The sequence below is a fragment of the Pongo abelii genome, chromosome 19 (genome assembly GCF_028885655.2).
Source record: "Pongo abelii isolate AG06213 chromosome 19, NHGRI_mPonAbe1-v2.0_pri, whole genome shotgun sequence".
NCBI lineage: Eukaryota > Metazoa > Chordata > Mammalia > Primates > Hominidae > Pongo > Pongo abelii.
Genome location: NC_072004.2, coordinates 72,966,330 through 72,990,185, shown reverse-complemented (window position 1 = coordinate 72,990,185; position 23,856 = coordinate 72,966,330). Strand labels below are relative to the sequence as shown.

Below are 23,856 nucleotides of genomic sequence, written 5' to 3'. Positions count from 1 at the left end.
AGGTGGCAGTTGCGGTGAGCCGAGATTGCGCCATTGCACTCCAGCCTGGGCAATAAGGCGAAACTCCATCTAAAAAAAATAATAAAAATAAATGAAGCCTATAGCTGTATTCCTACTCTAGCCAGCTGCCCACTGCATGTGTAGGAGCCAATCAAATGATTGTAATTTCCTGATCTCCCATGTAAAAATGTACACATGTGACATATCTGGGCCTCTGGAGTGAGTACAAGAAAACCTGCCTAGGAGGACTAATGGAATGTGAAGTGACCACTGCCCATCCTTCGAATCCTCATGTTTCAGAGATGATCCCTGGATCCGTCCTGATTAGTGATGCTGTTTTTCTGGAGTTGGTCGATGCCCTGAATCAGTACTCAGATGAGGAGGAGGAAGGGCACAATGACACCTCAGATGGAAAGCAGGATGACAGCAAAGAAGATCTGCCAGTAACAAGAAAGAGAAAGCGACATGCTATTGAAGGTACATAGCACTGGCTCCCTTATTCCTTTTTTAAAGTGACAGGGATAGGGAAGAAGGAAGAACTGGAAAGGTTTGTTGCCTATTAAAGGCTGTTGGTGCTTCTTGTTGGTTCACTTAAAAGGAGAACATGATCATTAAGTGATAGCTTCAGATAGCTGTGACTTGGGTGAAGAAGAAAGTAGAAGAACTGATAGAATAATCATTGCTATTCATTTCTAATTATATGTCTTATGTGAAATTGGGATCATGCCAATTTATATATATGTATATATTAAATTTTATATCCCTTTTTATTTAATCTTATGAGTACTTTTCCATGTCACTAATGTTTAATTTAAAATTTAATAGTTTAATTATACTATATGTTTTTTAATTATACTATATGTCCAGGGACATAGTATATTCTTTTTTATTGTATCATAATTATAGTATCCCAGTGTAGTTCTTCAGCATCCACTTTATGATAGGATTCTTCTATGTTCAGGCCTCTCTATGAATACTCTTTTCACCTCCGAATTCTTATTTTTATTTTAAAAATCTATTATTATTTTTTTGAGACACAGTCTTGCTCTGTTACCCAAGGTGGAGTGCAGTGGCACAATCTCGGCTCACTACAACCTCCACCTCCCTTCTAAGTAGCTGGGACTACAGGCATGCACCGCCATGCCCAGCTAAGTTTCGTATTTTTAGTAGAGTTGGGGTTTTACCACGTTGGCCAGGCTGGTCTCAAACTCCTGGCCTCAAGTGATCCGCCCCCCTCGGCCTCTCAAAGTACTGACTGGGATTACAGGCGTGAGCCACCTCACATCCAGATTCTAATTGGGACTGTGGATTTTGTTGTTAATATGTAGACTACTCTAACTTCCTTATTTACTGGTAGCATATATCAGATAAGTCCAGATAGCACTGATGTTTATATATCTCCAAACAATCAGTGGTTAGGTTAACAAAGCAGCTGTAATCAAAATGCTGTGACAAAAGGAAAAAAGATCACACAGATTTGTTTGCGTGTTCTGATAATCACACTCAGGAGCTTTTTGTCATTTCCAATTCAGGCAACAAAAAGAGTTCCAAGAAACAGTTCCCAAATGACATGATCTTCAGTGCAATTGCCTCAATGTTCCCTGAGAATGGTGTCCCAGATGACATGAAGGAGAGGTAGGGAAAGCTGTCCCACTTAGGTCATATACAGAGTGCTCGGACAAAACCTTTATTCCCTCCTAATTTTTGGTTAGTAAAAAGCTTTGTTTATGGTAAGGGCATTATGATTTGCCTGCAATTTGATTATTTCTTGCTTACTCAATTACCTCTAAATGCCCCCCTTACTATATTAAGGGTCATCGTATACTGGCTTTTGACTGAGTCTGGGCAGAGAACATTTACTCTGCCATTTTCCTGGAGAGTTACTCCAGCACCGTCTTATCAAATCCTTCCCTCCCCTTACTTTCCAACATTTGCCCAACCCAGCATAATTACAATGGTGGACCCACTTTAGTTATCTACCATTCTCTTATCAACCAGACCTATAAAAAACACCCATCCTCCCTTGGCAGACCATAGGTGAGCTACTGTCAGTACCCAATCTGTATTTCCTCAGTGGAGGCAGTTCCTCAGAGGAACTCTTATCTCTCTTTTCTTAAATAGGTATCGAGAGCTAACAGAGATGTCAGACCCCAATGCACTTCCCCCTCAGTGCACACCCAACATCGATGGCCCCAATGCCAAGTCTGTGCAGCGGGAGCAATCTCTGCACTCCTTCCACACACTTTTTTGCCGGCGCTGCTTTAAATACGACTGCTTCCTTCACCGTGAGTGGGGCTACTCTGTTTGAAATGCTCTCCTCTCTTCCATCCCCAGCCACCATTTCCTTCTCTTTGTTCTGGTTTCTCATATAGAGTTCCTGGCTTCTGTTCTAACGTTTTACAAAGGGCCAGTTCTATTTTCCCTTGTTCAATTATAGTGCAACATGCTTTGCATGATAGGGGCAGACTAACTAGCAACTTATCTGTCCCTCAGTACCTCTTAGCTTTGAAAGCATTGTGTTGATGTCAGAAATGACTGAATTTTGTGCACCCTGATGGTAGCCATTTATATCGAATTCTAACTGCTACAATAGCTCTCTAATTCACTTATGTTTCTCCCCATCTTGTCAAGTGGATAGACCACTGGCAACAAGACAGTTTTTGTTTTCCAGCTTTTCATGCCACCCCTAATGTATATAAACGCAAGAATAAAGAAATCAAGATTGAACCAGAACCATGTGGCACAGACTGCTTCCTTTTGCTGGTATGTTCTTAAGCTGTTCTGGTGTTATTAACTTCATTGAAGATTGAGCAGGAAATGGTCCTCAGGCTCTCTGCCTCTGGGAACACAAGCCACGTGAGCCAGTACACAGCACTCTGGAGGTCATATAGCACAAATAAAACATGGCTTTTGCTCTTAAGGAGCTCCCCAGTTACTGTGGGACCGCTCTTAAGGAACTCCCCAGACATGGTAGGACTATAAAGTCAGTCTGATGGAGTGCAGATTCGAAGATCATTAAAGGCTTGCCTGCTCTAAATATCATCTGCTTAGATTTCAGAGCCTAAAACTGTATTGTTAGAATTGGAGCAAAGTGTGTGCTGGGGGGGTGGGTATGCACTCTAGTTTCTTTGCTATCTTCTTACAAATGCATATAACTATGAGACGAATAGCACGTGATGATGCTGATGTCTTGTTGTGATCAACCAGATGGACCGTTCCCTGATGGACAGACCTTAAGAAGCAGCATAAATGGTCTGGCATACCTGTGGGGAGGCCATATACTGAGAGCTGGAAGGAAATCGATCAACTGGACTTGCCAAAGACACAGTTGGGCTTTTAACACAATAGGATGAGCCTAGGCGATGAATAAAATACCTCGATAAAATTTCTGCCATCTATTAAAATTATATTATACAACCAGCCAAGTGCTTTTGGAACCATCTTTAGTGGGATAATAGATGGAAAGATGGTAGAGAATGCTGTTGGGCACACATGTGGAAAATGGGCCGTACTGTAAAAGCAAAAGAATAGACGTTATTGGGTTTATTTTTTCCTAATGTGTATTGACTCCTTCCTATGTGCCAAGTATCGTAGTAGACCTTTAACATACCTTGTCTTATTTTCATCCTGTAACAGTGTCATGAGGTAGAGGAAACTGGATTACAGAAGTTATATATTTTGCCTAAAGTTTGTTGATAAGTCAGTGGTATGGCAGCGATGAAATTCAAGTCAGGTTCTAACTCCACAGATCATGCTTTTAAAATTACTCCATGTTTTTCAGCCAGGCGTGGTAGTGCACACCTATAATCCCAGCACTTTGGGAGGCTGAGGAAGGTGGATCACCTGAGGTCAGGAGTTTGAGACCAGCCTGGTCAACATGGAAAAACCCTGTCTCTACTAAAAATACAAAATTAGCCGAGTGTGGTGGCGCACGCCTGTAGTCCCAGCTACTCAGGAGGCTGAGACAGAAGAATTGCTTGAACCCAGGAGGTGGAGGCTGCAGTGAGCCGAGATCACGCCACTGTACTCCAGCCTGGGTGAGATAGTGAGATTCCATCTCAAAAAATAATAATAATAAAATGAAATTACTTCATGCTTAAAAATATATATGTACCATGTTATGTCAACATAACAGCATTTATATAAGTCAAAAGGGCATTGCCCTTCTCACAGGAGTCACCTTGATACCCTGTACATGTATTACAAAGATGCTGCCAATGCCTGAAATGTATGCATGTTTAACTTACAGAGATATGTATGCACAATTTTTCTTTTATTGCGTTTCAGGTTTGAGTGCATATTAAATATAATGCTGGACTATTTTCCCCCAACTGTTTATTAAGAACATTTTCAATCATGCAGAGTTGAAAGATACCTTCTTCCTGGATTTGATAACATTTTTTTCTGTATCTCCTTTCTCCATATATTTGTGTATGTATATCTTTTGCTGAACCATTTGACAATAAGTTGCAGACCTTGTGATGCTCATTTGTTAAATGTTTCAGCATAAAGACATTCTCTTACATAACCACATTATTACACCTAGGACAATTAACAAAAATTATATAATATCCTCTATTACCCATTCTATTAATATATTTAATTTTTTTTTCAGCTGTACCAAGAATAGGTATTTTTATGTTTTGTTTTGTTTTGTTTCCAAACCAGGATCATCCAGTCAGGCATCATATTTGGTGTTTTTTTTTTTTTTTTTTTTTTTTGAGACGGAGTTTCGCTCTTGTTGCCCAGGCTGGAGTGCAATGGTGCCATCTCGGCTCACCGCAACCTCCACCTCCTGGGTTCAAATGACTCTCCTGCCTCAGCCTCCCAAGTAGCTGGGATTACAGGCATGTGCCACCACGCCCAGCTAATTTTTGTGTTTTTAGTAGAGACAGGGTTTCTCCGTGTTGGTCAGGCTGGTCTTGAACTCCCATCCTCAGGTGATCAGCCTGCTTGGCCTCCCAAAGTACTGGGATTACAGGCGTAATAAGGCGCCCGGCCTTGTTATGTCTTTTTACTCGTTTTTAATCTCAAATAATTCTATCACTTTTAAAATCTTTTTAAAAGTTCCAGGCTGGTTGTCTTGTAGGATGACCCACATCCTGGATTCATCTGTTGTTTTTTCACAGTGTCATTTCTTTGTTCTTCTGTCTCCTCTTTCTTATAACCTAGAAATTAGGTCTGGAAACTTGATTTTATTTATGTTAAGTTTGGCCATTATATTAAAATGGTGGCTCACGCCTGTAATCCCAACAATCTGGGGGGATGAAGCAGGTGGATAGCTTGAGCCTAGGAGTTCGAGACCAGCCTGGGTAACATGGCAAAACCCCGTGTCTATACAAGACACAAAAATTAGCTGGACTGGACTTCCGAGGCTGAGGTGGGAGGATCACTTGAGCCTAGAAGGTCAAGGCTGAAGTGAGCTGAGATCATGCTACTGTACTCACCTGGGTGACAGAGCAAGACCTTGTCTCAAAAAAATATATATATATAAATACATATACTATATGGTATACATTATATATAATACATATACTATATGGTATACATTATATATAATACATATACTATATGGTATACATTATATATAATACATATACTATATGGTATACATTATATATAATACATATACTATATGGTATACATTATATATAATACATATACTATATGGTATACATTATATATAATACATATACTATATGGTATACATTATATATAATACATATACTATATGGTATACATTATATATAATACATATACTATATGGTATACATTATATATAATACATATACTATATGGTATACATTATATATAATACATATACTATATGGTATACATTATATATAAATACATATACTATATGGTATACATTATATATAAATACATATACTATATGGTATACATTATATATAAATACATATACTATATGGTATACATTATATATAAATACATATAATATATGGTATACATTATATATAAATACATATAATATATGGTATACATTATATATAAATACATATAATATATGGTATACATTATATATAAATACATATAATATATGGTATACATAATATATAAATACATATAATATATGGTATACATTATATATAAATACATATAATATATGGTATACATTATATATAAATACATATGATATATGGTATATATTATATAAAAATACATATAATATATGGTATATATAATATAAAAATACATATAATATATGGTATATATAATATATAAATACATATAATATATATAATATATAAATACATATAATATATAGTATATATTATATATAAATACATATTATATATTATATAAATACATATTATATATTATATAAATACATATAATATATAATATAAATACATATAATATATTATATATAATATAAATACATATATTTTATATATTATATAAATACATATATATTATATTATATATTATATAAATACATATAATATATAATATATTATATAAATACATATATTATATATTATAGAAATACATATAATATATATTATAGAAATACATATAATATATATTATATATTATATAAATACATATTATATATTACATATAATATGTAATATATTACATATAATATATATTATATATTATATAAATACATATAATATATATTACATATAATATATATTATATATTATATACAAATACATGTAATATATAATATATTATATAAAAATACATATATATTATATACAAATACATATATAATATATACAAATACATATAACATATAATATATATAAATAATATATAAATACATATAATATATAATATATTATATATAGGGTCCAGCGTGGTGGCTCACGCCTGTAATCCCAGTACTTTGGGATACCAAGGCGGGTGGATCACAAGGTCAGGAGTTTGAGACCAGCCTGGCCAACATGGTGAAACCTCATCTCTACTAAAAATACCAAAAAAATATATATATATATAAATATATAAATAATATATTATATATAAATACATATAATATATAATATATTATGTATAAATACATAATATATAATATATTATGTATAAATACATATAATATATAATATATTATGTATAAATACATATAATATATAATATATTATGTATAAATACATATAATATATAATATATTATGTATAAATACATATAATATATAATATATTATGTATAAATACATATAATATATAATATATTATGTATAAATACATATAATATATAATATATTATGTATAAATACATATAATATATTATATATTATGTATAAATACATATAATATATATTATGTATAAATACATAATATATATTATGTATAAATACATATAATATATTATATATTATGTATAAATACATAATATATAATATATTATGTATAAATACATATAATATATAATTATATGTATTTTTATATGTATATATGTATATTTTTTATATATATGTATATTTTTTTATTATATGTATTAAATACATATAATATATAATTATATGCAATACATTATATAAATACATATAATATATAATATATTATGTATAAATACATATATAATATGTATAAATACATATAATATATAACATGTATAAATACATATAATATATAACATATGTATAAATACATATAATATATAACATATTATGTATGAATACATATAATATATAACATATTATGTATAAATACATATAATATATAACATATTATGTATAAATACATATATAACATTATGTATAAATACATATATAACATATTATGTATAAATACATATATAACATATTATGTATAAATACATATAATATATAACATATTATGTATAAATACATATATAACATTATGTATAAATACATATAATATATAATATGTATAAATACATATAATATATAACATGTATAAATACATATAATATATAACATATTATGTATAAATACATATAATATATATGTATAAATACATATAATATATAACATATTATGTATAAATACATATAATATATAACATGTATAAATACATATAATATATAACATGTATAAATACATATATAACATATTATGTATAAATACATATAATATATAACATATTATGTATAAATACATATAATATATAACATGTATAAATACATATAATATATAACATGTATAAATACATATAATATATAACATATTATGTATAAATACATATAATATATAACATTATGTATAAATACATATAATATATAACATATTATGTATAAATACATATAATATATAACATTATGTATAAATACATATAATATATAACATATTATGTATAAATACATATAATATATAACATATTATGTATAAATACATATAATATATAATATATTATGTATAAATACATAATATATAATGTATAAATACATATAATGTATTATATATTATGTATAAATACATATAATATAGAATATATTATGTATAAATACATAGAATATATTATGTATAAATACATAGAATATAATATATTATGTATAAATACATATATAATATATATGTATAAATACATATATATTATATATAAATACATATATAATATATATACATATAATATATATTATATATAAATACATATAATATATAATATATAAATACATATAATGTATATTATATAGAAATACATATAATGTATATTATATAGAAATACATATAATGTATATTATATAGAAATACATATATAGTATATTATATAGAAATACATGTAATATATAATATATTATATATAAATACTTATAATATATAATATATAAATACATATAATATATAATATATAATATATTATATATAAATACATATAATATATAATATATAAATACATATAATATATAAATTATATTTACATAAATTATATATATTTATATATATTTTATATTTATATAATTTATATATAATGTAGAATTATATATAAATATATGTTTTATATTAATATTATATATTATATATTAATATATAATATATTATACATATATAAATATATGTATTATATAGAAAATATATATATAAATGTTTAAAATAGTATAAGTGTTACTGTATACTTCACACACAGCATAGGCACATAATGTCAGGTTCAGTTAATTTCAAAACTTCTCTTTTGGAATTTCCTTTAGGCCTTACTGTATATTATTCCAAATTCCAAATAGCCTTAATGATAGTTAACCTTTATTTTTTTTTCATTTTTATCACTCAAAAAAGCTTCATTTTTAAATTGAGCTTTCTGACTCTGCTTGTGCCTTCAACACTTTCACAACAATTTTCTGCTGCTCGCTAAGGAAAGCACACTTGCTCCTGCACCAATACATTCAGCACACACGGATCCACCATAGGCCCTGCTGACATGCTTTTTTGTTTTGGACAATCTCATAGGAACTTTAGGTCTCATAGCACAAACCCCCCGAAGTCTGCTGGGCACATGCCACATGCAGATTTCAGTGCTTTCCCAACCCTCTTGGTATAAAGGTAATCAATTCTATTACCAGGGGCTCAGGACAGCCTAGTTTTGTTAAAAGCTATATTGTAGGAAAGCCTACATGTATGTCAAATGCTGGACCATTCTGAGTGCCTCTAGACAATGTCACTGGAAGATAAACCTTTATTTTGTAGAAATAGATTTAGTTTTCAGAAACAGCTAGGAAGTCTTTGAAAACCAAGTCTGATGAGAAAATATTGATGATCTACGTGAGTGATAATTATTTCATTTTTTAGAAAAGGGGGTGATAGCTGTAAAATAATGAAACAATATTCTTCTGAGTTTCATACACAGATTTGGGTGGAAGTTTCAAAATTAAGTGTAAGATTGTACAGATTAAGCATTACACATTTTATTCAGGAAACAGAGAAAGTGTGGTAGAATGGAAAGAATAGTGGCCTAGGGAGACAAGGAGCCCTGAATCCTATACCCCTCTGGAACTATTAGCTGTGTACTCTCAAGCTAGTTTCTTCTCCTCTCTGAATCTCATTTCTTCATCCATAGGAGAATGTGTTCTCAAATTCCAAACAAGTAACACACAAGTTAATTTTAGATACAACTCACTGGAAAATTGAAGACACAGATGCATAGATTATATCTTTTTTAAGATTATAGGACATTAGCTGGGCATGGTGGCATGTGCGTGTGGTCCTAGCTACTTGGGAAGCTGAGGCAAGGGAATCACTTGAGCCCAGGAATTCGAGGCTGCAGTGAGCAGGCCTCTGCACTCCATCCTGGGCAACAGAGAGAGACCCTGTCTCCAAAAAAAAAAAAAAAAAAAAAAAAATTATAGGACAACTCTTTTGTGAAAAAGTATGTTTGTAAGTTTTGTTAAGCAGCTCTCATTGTTATATGATCATACTTATTATATGGTACAGAGAAAAAGAAAAGACACTATTATTATATTTAAGCACAGATATTGTAAAGATGAAGGTTTGTGATGATGAGATCAATATGGTGATGGGCCTGTTCCTATTTCCTGTCTGTTATGTGTCCACTGCAGGAAGGAGCAAAGGAGTATGCCATGCTCCATAACCCCCGCTCCAAGTGCTCTGGTCGTCGCCGGAGAAGGCACCACATAGTCAGTGCTTCCTGCTCCAATGCCTCAGCTTCTGCTGTGGCTGAGACTAAAGAAGGAGACAGTGACAGGGACACAGGCAATGACTGGGCCTCCAGTTCTTCAGGTATGATGAACAGAAAATGAAGACTTTTTCTTTCCATGCAAGAACTCTGGTAAACCCAGGATCACTGCCTGACACTTAACTTTACTCCCTCTTAAAAATTATAAATTCTTTCTACAAGTTTTGTAAACAGTAAAGATGGGGAATATTTTCTTTTCTTTTCTTTTCTTTTTTTTTTTTTTGAGACAGTCTCTCGCTCTGTTGCCCAGGCTGGAGTGCAGTGGTGCTATCTTGGCTCACTGCAACCCCCACCTCCCAGGTTCAAGCGATTCTCTGGCCTCAGCCTCCCAAGTAGCTGGGATTACAGGCGCCTGCCACCACGCCCGGCTAATTTTTATATTTTTAGTAGAGACGGGGTTTTGCCATGTTGGCCAGGCTGGTCTTGAACTTCTGACCTCAGGTGATCCACCTGCCTCAGCCTCCTAAAGTGCTGGGATTACAGGTGTGAGCCACCCTGCCTGGCTAATTTTTGTATTTTTAGTAGAGACAGGGTTTCGCCATGTTGCCCAGGCTGGTCTTGAACTCCTGAGCTCAAGCAATCCACCCACCTCGGCCTCTCAAAATGCAGGGATTGCAGGCGTGAGCCACCATGCCTGGCCTAAAGATAGGGAATATTTTCATTCCTAACTATTCTACCTTTTAAAGTAGGATGAAGTACTTCTGAGTTTGTGACAAACTACTGATGACAACTGCATTCTACCTTCTTCTGATTCTGTTATTTCTTCCCTTCTCAGAGGCTAACTCTCGCTGTCAGACTCCCACAAAACAGAAGGCTAGTCCAGCCCCACCTCAACTGTGCGTAGTGGAAGCACCCTCGGAGCCTGTGGAATGGACTGGGGCTGAAGAATCTCTTTTTCGAGTCTTCCATGGCACCTACTTCAACAACTTCTGTTCAATAGCCAGGCTTCTGGGGACCAAGACGTGCAAGCAGGTACCATCTGGAAGCAGCAGAACAAATGGGCCCCTCCTTTCATGCGTTGCTCTGTCCAGCCCTTTGCCATCTTATCAGGCTGTGTGTCTGGGTCTGGAGAGAAGTTGTCTTAAGTTCAGTCCCTGATGAGCCTGTGCATCTGTGAGTTTCCCAAACATGGCCCTTCTGCAAGTGCCAGGCCTAATGATGTTTGGGGACCCGCCTCCTCCTTGCTGAATGCTCATTTCTGTCTGGCCTCTATTTAATGCTTCTGGGTCCTACACTCTTTCGCTTCTTTTTTTTCGCTCTGGCCTCCTTTCTAAATGTGTACCCCTTTCCCAGAAGGGACTCCCGGGTCTTTCTCTGGCTCTTGTTAGCGAGCACACTGCTGCTGCTGCAGCTGCTGCTCCCTCCACCACTCCGCCAGCCTCCTCAGTCATTTTATTCTCCATATTTTCTATCACTAGATTATCTTTATTTTGTCTTTGAGACAGGGTTTCACTGTGTCGCCCAGGCTGGAGTGCAGTGGCATGATCATAGCTCACTGCAACCTCTGCCTCTTGGGCTCAAGCAGTCCTCTCCACTCAGCCAACCAAGTAGCAAGGGACTACAGGTGCAGGCCACTATGCCCAGCTAATTTTTTTTTTTTTTTTTTGAGACAGAATCTCGCTCTGTTGCCCAGGCTGGAGTGGTGCAGTGGCATAATCTTGGTTCACTGCAACCTCTGCCTCCCAAGTTCAAGTGATTCTTCTGCCTCATCCTCCCAAGTAGCTGGGATTACAGGTGCCCACCACCACACCCAGCTAATTTTTTTTGTTTTGTTTTTTTGAGATGGAGTCTCGGTCTGTTGCCCAGGCTGGAGTGCAGTGGCATGATCCCAGCTCACTGCAGCCTCCGCCTCCCAGGTTCAAGTGATTCTTCTGCCACAGCCTCCCAAGTAGCTGGGATTACAGGTGTGCACCACCACGCCCGGCTAATTTTGTATTTTTAGTAGAGACGGGGTTTCACCATGTTGGCCAGGCTGGTCTCAAACTCCTGACCTCAGGTGATCCACCTGCCTCGGCCTCCCAAAGTGCTGGGATTACAGGCATGAGCCAACGTGCCTGGCCATTTTTGTATTTTTTTTTAGTAGAGATGGGGTTTCACCATGTTGGCCAGGCTGGTCTCAAACTCCTGACCTCAAGTGATTGGCCCACCTCGGCCTCCCAAGCCCAGCTAATTCTTAAATTTTTTGTAGAGATGAGGTTTCACCATGTTGCCCAGGCTGATCTTGAACTCTTAGGCTCAAGCCATCCACCTGCCTCAGCCTTCCAAAGTGCTGGAATTACAGGCGTGAGCCACCACTAGATTTTGGCCATCACTAGATTTTCTAATTATCACCCCCAATAGCTGGGCCTGGACCTCACCCTTCTCACTCATACCATCACAAGAAACACAGTTGACAGCAGCCACTGATGCTCCGGAGACAGGAAAAGACCACAGTGAGAAGACAGACTGAAGAACAGGGACAGGGAGGCAGGTGTCAGGGCCAGCATGTCCAACAGGAAAGGAACCCCAGTGCTTTGGCTTCCTAGCTTCTGGAGGAGACTCTGTGGCCTCTTCTTCATGCTTCCTGTACTGAGAACAATTAATAGAACCATGGACTGGGCGAGGTGGCTCACACCTAGAATTCCAGTGCTTTGGGAAGCCATGGTGGGAGGATTGCTTGAAGCCAGGATTTCGGGACCAGTGTGGGCAACAAAGTGAGACCCCATTTCTACAAAAAAAAAAAAAAAAAAAAAAAAAAGCCATGTACCTGTAGTCCTAGTACTCAGGAGGCTGAGGTGGGAAGATGGCTTGAGCCCAGGAGTTCTATACTACAGTGAGCTATGATGGCACCACTGCACTCCAGCCTGGCCAAGAGTATGAGACCCTCTCTCTAAAAAAAAAAAAAAAGAACCATGAGCTGAAGTGCCCTTTGCTTTCATTTTGGAGCTCATACCTATTTCCCTGATCACAGGTTCTCAACATAACCATCTATGGATTTGTATGCAAGAATGTTCTTGTCTGTATTTTCCTGAAAATATTTACAGTTTTCAAAGATCCCCCCCAAAGGGCCAATAGCCCCAACAAAGAAAAGGAAAAACTAAAAACCAGTGCTTTAAGAGAAAAAACACATCCTATTGAAATGGCCAAGGCTCTGGTATCTTTATACTGACAGAGGGAGCTAATATTTAGCCCACTGAAACCATTCCTGTCCTGTCCTGTCCTGCCTTATACTCAGCTACACAAGGCACAGAGTTGCCCTTCCTAAAAAGAAGAAGATACTGTTGGTCACAATCAGCCCAGTCTTCTACCCGTGGCTTGGTAGAAAGAGTAGTAGGTGACAGCTTCTGACCAGGGGCAGTATTACTGTGCTCAGTATTTCTCCTTTCCTGAGTCAGGATAAATAATTAGGAATGAACTTCAGAGCCAGTAACCCCATGTCCCAGTGGCACTCTGTCTCTCCCTGACTGATGAGAGGCTTGGTCAGCTGCCTGAGTTCCTCAGAACCCTCCCAAGGCCAGCACCCAGCTGGGCCACTTACCTGACCCCCTTGCTCAAGGAGTGACAGGCCCATTGGATTTCTCTTCCAGGTCTTTCAGTTTGCAGTCAAAGAATCACTTATCCTGAAGCTGCCAACGGATGAGCTCATGAACCCCTCACAGAAGAAGAAAAGAAAGCACAGGCAAGCATTGGACAAAGTGTTTTGTTTTACAGCCAGGCTGTTCCCTGTGCTCTGACCTCCCCTTGGAGTTCCCATCTGCCTCCCTCTTTAGCAACCGCACAGGCTGTGTGAGCCCATCAGCTTGGCATCACATGACTGAGAGCCAGCCTCCAGTGCTCCCCGAGGGTCTGTGCCTTGGATCAGCCCTCTTCTTGTCCCCCAGTGCTGTGGACCATAACTGTCTGTTTTTCTATTTAAGCTTCTGGCCAATAGGACATGAGCTGGCCTCATGGCTCCACCCTGAAGCCCTTTCTCCTTGTTGGTTTAGTTACCACTTTACCCATTTCTCAACTCTGACCAGAGTTTATTTATTTGCTTGGTTTGTGTTGTTTTTCTGAGTTACATGATAGCCTTTACTTAGCCTTTGCTTAGGTTGGAAGTTTTTTTAAAAATTCTGCACCCTGGCTCTGTTCCCTAGTGACTATCACCTAACAGAGGAAGGAGCTGACACCACTTCTAGATACAGAAGGAAATCCCTGTGGCTCTTCCCTTTCAGTTCTTTCGGAGAAGATTCCTGAAAGGCCTTTCCACCTCCCCATCTTGAAACTACCCCACATCTCCACCTCCACAAAGACAAAGGGAGAGATTTGGAGAGAAACAATAGCTTTATAATAAACCAATAGGCTTGGGCTTTCTTTTGTTTCTGTGTTGTGTTCTTTTATGTTATTTGCTCGTTTGGGAGGGGTTGTGTTTAAGTTTAAATCTTGTAGCACAGGCCAGCTGGATTTAGGATGGACTCTAGCTTCCGTGTACCAAAGTCATCCTGTTGAGGAGTTTGGGAAGATACTCCCCAGTCATCAAACACAGTCCCTCAGAGCAAGTCACGTTGTCATTTACCTGCATTTGCAGAGCTCCCTAGGGCCGTGACTGAGACCTGTCCTTCCTGTCTTTTTCAGACTGTGGGCTGCACACTGCAGGAAGATTCAGCTGAAGAAAGGTAAGTTCTACCAGGGCATTCTTCAGCAGTTCAGCTGGAGGCCTCACTCTGTGGTCATCACCCTACCCCACCTCCAGCTGCACTTGTTGACCCTGTGCCACTTCCGCAGATTGCAGAATTCTCTGCAGCAACTGAGAACAGCTCAGCCTCTCACTGCAACTGAGAAGACCTCTTAGGAGGTAACATTAAGGGCCTTGTGGTCTGTGATTTTTCTTTTTTTTGAGATGGGGCCTCGCTTTGTCACCCAGGCTGGAGTGCAGTGGCACAATCTTGGCTCACTGCAACCTCTGCCTCCCGGGTTCAAGCAATTCTCCTGCCTCAGCTTCCGGAGTAGCTGGGATTACAGGCATGTACCACCATGCCTGGCTAATTTTTCTATTTTTAGTAGAGACGGGGTTTCACCATGTTGGCCAGGCTGGTCTCGAACTCCTGACCTCAAATGATCCACCTGCCTCAGCCTCGCAAAGTGCTGGGATTACAGGCGTGAGCCACTGCGCCTGGCCAGTATGTGACTTTTCTAGTGTGCCATTTGCCAGGTTCCAGACCTCATTTAATGTTTAGAATAGCTTCCCTGTTGTCCCAGACCATCTCCACACCCTCCCCACAAAGCAGATCACCCCACTGCAGCTTATGAACAACGGTCATCCCTGTCTTCTCGCTTCAGGTGCTAAATGTGTGTCCAAGGAGATTGTTAGGACCAGCCTCCTCTAAATCAGGGCAGCTGGACACTTGGGAGGGAAGACAGCTGGAGAGTATGGTCACAGCAGCATCCTCCTCTGTTTTCTTTCCTAGATAACTCTTCCACACAAGTGTACAACTACCAACCCTGCGACCACCCAGACCGCCCCTGTGACAGCACCTGCCCCTGCATCATGACTCAGAATTTCTGTGAGAAGTTCTGCCAGTGCAACCCAGACTGTAAGTGTGCTACGTTTTCCGTATAGTCTACCAAAACAGTTGGCCCCAGTGTGCCCTAGGTTTGCCCCGTTCCTGTGCCCTTTACTGCTTATGGCCTTCTGATATTCTGTTTGCTGTGTTTTAGGGATTCTACGAATGAAATAAGTGCATGAGATCTGGGAGAGTTGTTTCTGGAAAACGTTTGGGTTCATGATTCTAAAAGCAGCAATTACACAGAAATCAGATACTTTCCCAACTTTGTCTTCTAGGGGAGAATTAAGAAATGTGGGGGGCGGCAGGCGCAGTCACTCACGCCTGTAATCCCAGCACTTTCGGTGGGTGGATCACTTGAGGTCAGGAGTTCAAGACCAGCCTGGCCAACATGGCGAAACCTCATCTCTACTAAAAATAAAAAAATTAGGCCAGGCATGGTGGCTCATGCCTGTAATCTCAGCACTTGGAAGGCCAAGTCGGGCAGATCACCTGAGGTCAGGAGTCAAGACCAGCCTGGCCAACATGGTAAAACCCTGTCTCTACTAAAAATATAAAAATTAGCCAGACATGGTGGTGCATGCTTGTAGTCCCAGCTACTTGGGAGGCTGAGGCACAAGAATTGCTTGAACCCAGGGGGCAGAGGCTGCAGTGAGCCAAGATTGTGCCACTGCACTCCAGCCTGGGCAACAGAGCAAGACTCTGTCTCAAAAAGAAAAGAAATGTGAGACTCTTTTTTTTTTTTAAGTTACAGCCCCAGTTTCCCTTTTCTGAATACTGTTTAAAATTTTTTTTTATTCAGATATTTTGTGTTTGTGATCCTGTGTATGTCTATTTTCATTTCATAGCTGGAGTTTTAATATCAGGTAGAAGACAGGGGCCTGGATGTCAGCAGAGACATCCGGGTACTTATCTTTCATTTCTTATCCCACCATGCCCTTCCCAACTCAAAGCTGAGCAGTTTGATGGCAGTCCCCCACAGCTTGCAGAACTTGGTGCCCAGGCGGTTTTGCTGGAGGAAGTACCTCCTAACCCATAGCAGATAGTGATCTTAGCCACAGCAGAGAAGTGGTTGTTCTGGGTTGGGCAGTGGGTGGAGAAGGATGGCATAGAACGGATGCATTCTGTTCTCAAAATGATACTTGTTTTGATGGTGACAATTTACCAGTGAAAAGCACTGATTTCATTTTCTCTGGGGTACTCTCCACCTCAGTGGGAGGGAGAGGATTGTTGGGGAATCTCTAGGGGACACTTCTTATTAGTATACCTGCTTTTTTTTTATTTTTTTAATTTTTTTTGAGACAGGATCTCAGCTCTGTTGCTCAGGCTGGAGAGAAGTGGCACAATTATGGCTCACTGCAGCCTCAACCTCCCTGGCTCAAGCAATTCATCCTCCCACATCCATCAAGCCTGGGACTACAGGCAGGTGTCACCACACATGGCTATTTTTTTTTTTTTTAATTTTTTTGTGGAGACAGGGTGTCCCTAAGTTGCCCAGCCTGGTCTTGAACTCCTGGGCTCAGGTGATTCTCCTGCCTTGGCCTCCCAAAGTGCTGGGATTACAGGCATGAGCCACCATGCCTGACCACACCTGCTTTTTTGACTCGAAGGCATGAATATTGGGAAGCACTCAGTTTTCTATGGACAAAACTTGTGTATTTGATTATTGGGAAGGGAGCTTCCTCTTATTTTGCCAAACATCCTTGAACACAAAAAATTTACTTCTTTGCTGTCCCTTGAGTCAACCACAAGCCCCAGTATTAGCTTATTTCCCTTCTAAGACTTACCTGTCTTCCCTTCCCAGGTCAGAATCGTTTCCCTGGCTGTCGCTGTAAGACCCAGTGCAATACCAAGCAATGTCCTTGCTATCTGGCAGTGCGAGAATGTGACCCTGACCTGTGTCTCACCTGTGGGGCTTCAGAGCACTGGGACTGCAAGGTGGTTTCCTGTAAAAACTGCAGCATCCAGCGTGGCCTTAAGAAGGTGAGGCCTTTCCTCAGGACCCCACACCAGATAAAATGGAGGGGGAAGGAAGGAACGGTCCCAAGCATTCTCTTTCCACTGGTTCTTTTGAGGCTTTATATGTGAAAGTGCTTGATAAATCCTAAAACACACATATTTACTGAATTAATAAAGGCTTCAGTCCCAGTAGGGCTTAGAAAAGTGGTTCCTGGCCAGGTGTAGTAGCTCACGCCTGTAATCCCAGCTCTTTGGGAGGCCGAGGCCAGTGGATCATGAGGTCAAGAGTTTGAGACCAGCCTGGGCAACATGGTGAAACCCTGTCTCTACTAAAAATATAAAAATTAGCCAGGCATGGTGGTGCATGCCTGTAATCCCAGCTACTCGGAAGGCTGAGGTAGGAGAATCGCTTGAACCTGGGAGGTGGAGGTTGCAGCAAGCCGAGATCGCACCACTGCACTCCAGCCTGGGACAGAGTAAGATTCCATCTCCAAAAAAAAGAAAGAAAAGTGGTTCCTTGAACTGGCCAGACAAAAAGGAGCTGAGAGGTGTATGCACCTTTGGTGATGTCTATGTTTACCTCACACATCGCAGTGAATTCCTATAGACTAAGGCCCAGGAGGGCTCCATAGATAAAGGAGGAGATATCCTATTTCCGTTCGTGACCACCTCCCATTTTCTTTTCTCCCTCAAGCAGAAAAGAATGGGTTAGACCTTTTTCTGCTTTCAGATCCTCTTAACAGTTGCTGGTTCTTTCCACCCCACCCCCACCACACATGTGCACATCCAGCACACACCCCCTACTCACGCACACCCTGTAGTCTGAGACTTGGCCCCCTCTTCCCCAGCACCTGCTGCTGGCCCCCTCAGATGTGGCCGGATGGGGCACCTTCATAAAGGAGTCTGTGCAGAAGAACGAATTCATTTCTGAATACTGTGGTGAGGTGAGTGCTATAGTTTTGGCCCACATTCTTACTCGGGAGAGACTGATGAGAAACTCTGATTTTCTGTGGGCCAGGCTTCTTTGAATTAATCTCTAAATAACTCAGCTGTGTTCTCATGTGGCCTCTTGGGGAGATCCCACAGAACCGTTTGCAGTACTGAAACCACTGTTCAACTCTTTGGCAACTCCAGACACAAGAGATGACGGGGGCTCTTTTCAGCCTTAAAACTGGTCGGCCTGGGTGGGAATTGGAACAGCCTAACTTGAGCTTGCTCTCTTATGATTCTCATCATGATGCTCAGTAAGCACTCATGTGAGATACCACCCAGCCCTTTCTGGGGGCAGGGTACCATGCCCTGAGCAGGCAGTCTGATACTCCTATTTGTTATTTGTCTATCTCTCTAGCTCATCTCTCAGGATGAGGCTGATCGACGCGGAAAGGTCTATGACAAATACATGTCCAGCTTCCTCTTCAACCTTAATAATGGTATGAAGTCTCTTTGTTTCGTCCCAAGGTGGTCTTTTTTTTTTTTTCTTTTTTTTTGAGACAGAGTGTTGCTCTGTTGCCCAGGCTGGAGTGCAATGGTGCGATCTTGGCTCACTGCAGCCTCTACCCTCTGCCTCCTGGGTTCAAGTGATTCTCCTGCCTCAGCCTCCCAAGTAGCTGGGACTACAAGCACCTGCCACCATGCCCGGCTAATATTTTTGTATTTTTAGTAGAGACTGGGTTTCACCATGTTGGCCAGGCTGGTATTGAACTCCTGGTCTCAAGTGATCCACCCGCCTCGGCCTCCCAAAGTGCTGGGATTACAGGAGTGAGCCACCACACCCGGCCCCAAGGTGATCTTTCTACCAGATTGCCCTTGCTGTAGTCCAAGTTTAGATCAGCTCCGAATATTCCAGCAGATGCATAGAGCAAGGGGGCAGGATCACACTCGGGGATCCCACAGGCCACAGTGCCCTTGCTTTGGAAGAACCTCCATTTCTGGGTTCTGTTTGTGATAGGAGCACTGAGCATCTTTACCTGAGAAATCTCCCTGCCCAGTAGATGAGAAGATCCATAATTCAAAGAGGGACCCAAAGGGAGTGCTCCCACACAAGGCTGAATTCTGAGGCTGCATGCTTTGCTCTGCTCCTGTTAGCACACTGGGCTTCAACATTCCCATCAGACTAAAGTGTTTCTGTTACCATTTAACTGATTTTAAATTCAAGCTGAGAAGCTGTGGAGTTGCCTGCCGTGCTTATGGTTTTCCTTGATTTACTTTATACAGATTTTGTAGTGGATGCTACTCGGAAAGGAAACAAAATTCGATTTGCAAATCATTCAGTGAATCCCAACTGTTATGCCAAAGGTGAGTCCCAGTGACCTGGGAGGTGGGGTGGGGGATGGATGCCTCTTTACTGTGATTTCCATCCGTTGTTGAACCTTTTCCTTAGCTGAGCTATTTTTTGTCCAAAGATAATCATGATTAATATCTGGTATCATTTTAGGCCCCTCTCAATCTTAGTTTTGTAATCTGCTTTTTTCAGTGAATACATTATAAACACTTTCCCACAAATGTGATTTAACCAGCCTGAGCAACATAGTGAGACCCATCTCACAAAATAATAATAGGCTGGGTGTGGTGGCTTACGCCTGTAATCCCAGCACTTTGGGAGGCTGAGGCAGGTGGATCACTTGAGTTCAAGACCAGCCTAGCCAACATGGTGAAACTCTACTAAAAATACAAAAGTCAGCTGGGGGGCGTGGTGGTGTGCACCTGTAGTCCCAGCTACTCAGGTGGCTGAGGCACAAGAATTGCTTGAACCCTAGAGGCGGAGGTTGCAATGAGCCAAGATCATGCCACTGCACTCCAGCCTGGGCAACAGAGCAAAACTCTGTCTCAAAAAACAAAACAAAACAAAAAACCCCACTAATAATAATAATAAAGATAATTTTTCTGCCATAATAACAGATCTAAAGGCATAGAGGCAACTACCATATTGACTACTTTCTAATTCCATTTGATTCATGTTTTCACTGGGAATTTGGAGAAAATCAACCCAGAAGCCTACTGGTTATTGACTTGGAGTTGGGTAGGAACCTATAGCCTCGGGTTTATCCTGCTTGCAGTGGTCATGGTGAATGGAGACCATCGGATTGGGATCTTTGCCAAGAGGGCAATTCAAGCTGGCGAAGAGCTCTTCTTTGATTACAGGTGAGGTGCCAGTAATGGTCCTTGGGATGTGGCCCAGGTATTGGAAAGAGTGGCTGTTGGAATAGATTTGGGGGCTCAGGGAGGGTAATGGGGGTGGAGGAGAGAGTCTCCCGGTGAACAAGGCTGTGTCTCTTGTTCTGATATCTGGTGCCTTGCCTCAGAAGTGGGACCATTGTAAACAGCCGTTAAGGAGTGGGACGGGAAGTGAAACGGGAGGGGACTCCGCCTTTTCAATCACAAAAGTCATGAGAGTAACCTGGTTCCTCCTCCCTGCTCTGGGACAGGTACAGCCAAGCTGATGCTCTCAAGTACGTGGGGATCGAGAGGGAGACCGACGTCCTTTAGCCCTCCCAGGCCCCACGGCAGCACTTATGGTAGCGGCACTGTCTTGGCTTTCATGCTCACACCACTGCTGCTCGAGTCTCCTGCACTGTGTCTCCCACACTGAGAAACCCCCCACCCACTCCCTCTGTAGTGAGGCCTCTGCCATGTCCAGTGGGCACAAAACTGTCTCAATGAGAGGGGAGACAGAGGCAGCTAGGGCTTGGTCTCCCAGGAGAGAGAGTTACAGAAATGGGAGACTGTTTCTCTGGCCTCAGAGGAAGCGAGCACAGGCTGGGGTGGATGACTTATGTGTGATTTCGTGTCGGCTCCCCAGGCTGTGGCCTCAGGAATCAACTTAGGCAGTTCCCAACAAGCGCTAGCCTGTAATTGTAGCTTTCCACATCAAGAGTCCTTATGTCATTCGGGTGCAGGCAAACCTCTGTGGTCCTAAGACCTGGAGAGGACAGGCTAAGTGAAGCGTGGTCCCTGGAGCCTACAAGAGGTCTGGGTTAGAGGCAAGCCTGGCAGGCAGCATGGACTGAACTCAGAGGTAGACAGGTCACCTTACTACCTCCTCCCTCGTGGCAGGGCTCAAACTGAAAGAGTGTGGGTTCTAAGTACAGGCATTCAAGGCTGGGGGAAGGAAAGCTACGCCATCCTTCCTTGGCCAGAGAGGGAGAACCAGCCAAATGATAGTAGTTAAACTGCTAAGCTTGGGCCCAGGAGGCTTTGCGAAAGCCTTCTCTGTGTACTCTGGAGATAGATGGAGAAGTGTTTTCAGATTCCTGGGAGCAGACGCCAGTGCTCCAGCTCCTCCAAAATTCTGGCTTAGCAGCTACAGGCAAGCATTATGCTGCTATTGAAGAAGCATTAGGGATGAGCCTGGCAGGTGTGAGCACCCTGGCTCGCTGGATTTGTGGGTGTTTTCAGGCCTTCCATTCCCCATAGAGGCAAGGCCCAATGGCCAGTGTTGCTTATCTCTTCAGGGTAGGCGGGCACAGGCTTGGACTAGAGAGGAGAAAGATTGGTGTAATCTGCTTTCCTGTCTGTAGTGCCTGCTGTTTGGAAAGGGTGAGTTAGAATACATGTTCCAAGGTCAGTGAGGGGCTAAATTGCACGTGTTTAGGCTGGCACCCCGTGTGCAGGGCACACTGGCAGAGGGTATCTGAAGTGGGAGAAGAAGCAGGTAGACCACCTGTCCCAGGCTGTGGTGCCACTCTCTCTGGCATTCATGCAGAGCAAAGCACTTTAACCATTTCTTTTAAAAGGTCTATAGATTGGGGTAGAGTTTGGGCTAAGGTCTCTAGGGTCCCTGCCTAAATCCCACTCCTGAGGGAGGGGGAAGAAGAGAGGGTGGGAGATTCTCCTCCAGTCCTGTCTCATCTCCTGGGAGAGGCAGAGGAGTGAGCTTCACACAGAAGAATTTCATGTGAATGGGGCCAGCAAGAGCTGCCCTGTGTCCATGGCGGGTGTGCCGGGCTGGTTGGGAACAAGGAGCAGTGTGTTGAGTAGAAAGGGCGTGGGCGGGTATAGATTGGCCTGGGAGTGTTACAGTAGGGAGCAGGCTTCTCCCTTCTTTCTGGGACCCAGAGCCCCCCTTCTTCCCACTCCACTGGTTGTCCCATGAAGGAAGAAGTGGGGTTCCTCCTGACCCAGCTGCCTCTTACGGTTTGGTGTGGGACAGGCACACACACTCACATGCTCTCACTCACCACACTGGAGGGCACACATGCACCCCACACCCAGCAACTCCTGACAGAAAGCTCCTCCCACCGAAATGGGCCAGGCCCCAGCAGGATCCTGAAATCTGCATCCGCCGTGGTTTGTATTCATTGTGCATATCAGGGATACCCTCAAGCTGGACTGTGGGCTCCAAATTACTCATAGAGGAGAAAACCAGAGAAAGATGAAGAGGAGGAGTTAGGTCTATTTGAAATGCCAGGGGCTCGCCGTGAGGAATAGGTGAAAAAAAAAAACTTTTCACCAGCCTTTGAGAGACTAGACTGACCCTACCCTTCCTTCAGTGAGCAGAATCACTGTGGTCAGTCTCCTCCTGTCCCAGCTTCAGTTCATGAATACTCCTGTTCCTCCAGTTTCCCATCCTTTGTCCCTGCTGTGCCCCACTTTTAAAGATGGGTCTCAACCCCTCCCCACCACGTCATGATGGATGGGGCAAGGTGGTGGGGACTGGGGGAGCCTGTTATACATGCGGCTTCATTGCCAATAAATTTCATGCACTTTAAAGTCCTGTGGCTTGTGACCTCTTATCTGAATAAAGTGTTAGAATCCATTTTGGC

General features: G+C 40.8%; 1 protein-coding gene and 1 pseudogene across 4 annotated transcripts in view; one reads left to right on the top strand and one right to left on the bottom strand.

Annotated features, from left to right (window-relative positions):
* The window catches only part of EZH1 (enhancer of zeste 1 polycomb repressive complex 2 subunit), a 49,043-nt gene extending 25,194 nt beyond the window's left edge, over nt 1-23,849 (top strand). For 3 of the 4 annotated variants that reach the window (XM_054546208.2, XM_024234147.3, XM_024234146.3), the window contains 15 exons: nt 301-477; nt 1,533-1,635; nt 2,122-2,285; nt 2,672-2,763; nt 10,477-10,657; nt 11,389-11,585; nt 14,180-14,271; nt 15,207-15,247; nt 16,040-16,165; nt 17,940-18,118; nt 18,943-19,038; nt 19,443-19,524; nt 20,309-20,389; nt 21,151-21,235; nt 21,520-23,849. In XM_054546208.2, coding sequence (XP_054402183.1) covers nt 301-477; nt 1,533-1,635; nt 2,122-2,285; nt 2,672-2,763; nt 10,477-10,657; nt 11,389-11,585; nt 14,180-14,271; nt 15,207-15,247; nt 16,040-16,165; nt 17,940-18,118; nt 18,943-19,038; nt 19,443-19,524; nt 20,309-20,389; nt 21,151-21,235; nt 21,520-21,580 — 1,757 coding nt within the window. In that variant the 3' untranslated portion in view covers nt 21,581-23,849. 4 annotated transcript variants of the gene reach the window in all.
* Nucleotides 9,155-9,557, bottom strand: LOC134760492 (large ribosomal subunit protein eL34-like; annotated as a pseudogene).
* Nucleotides 23,850-23,856: the final 7 nt, after the last annotated feature.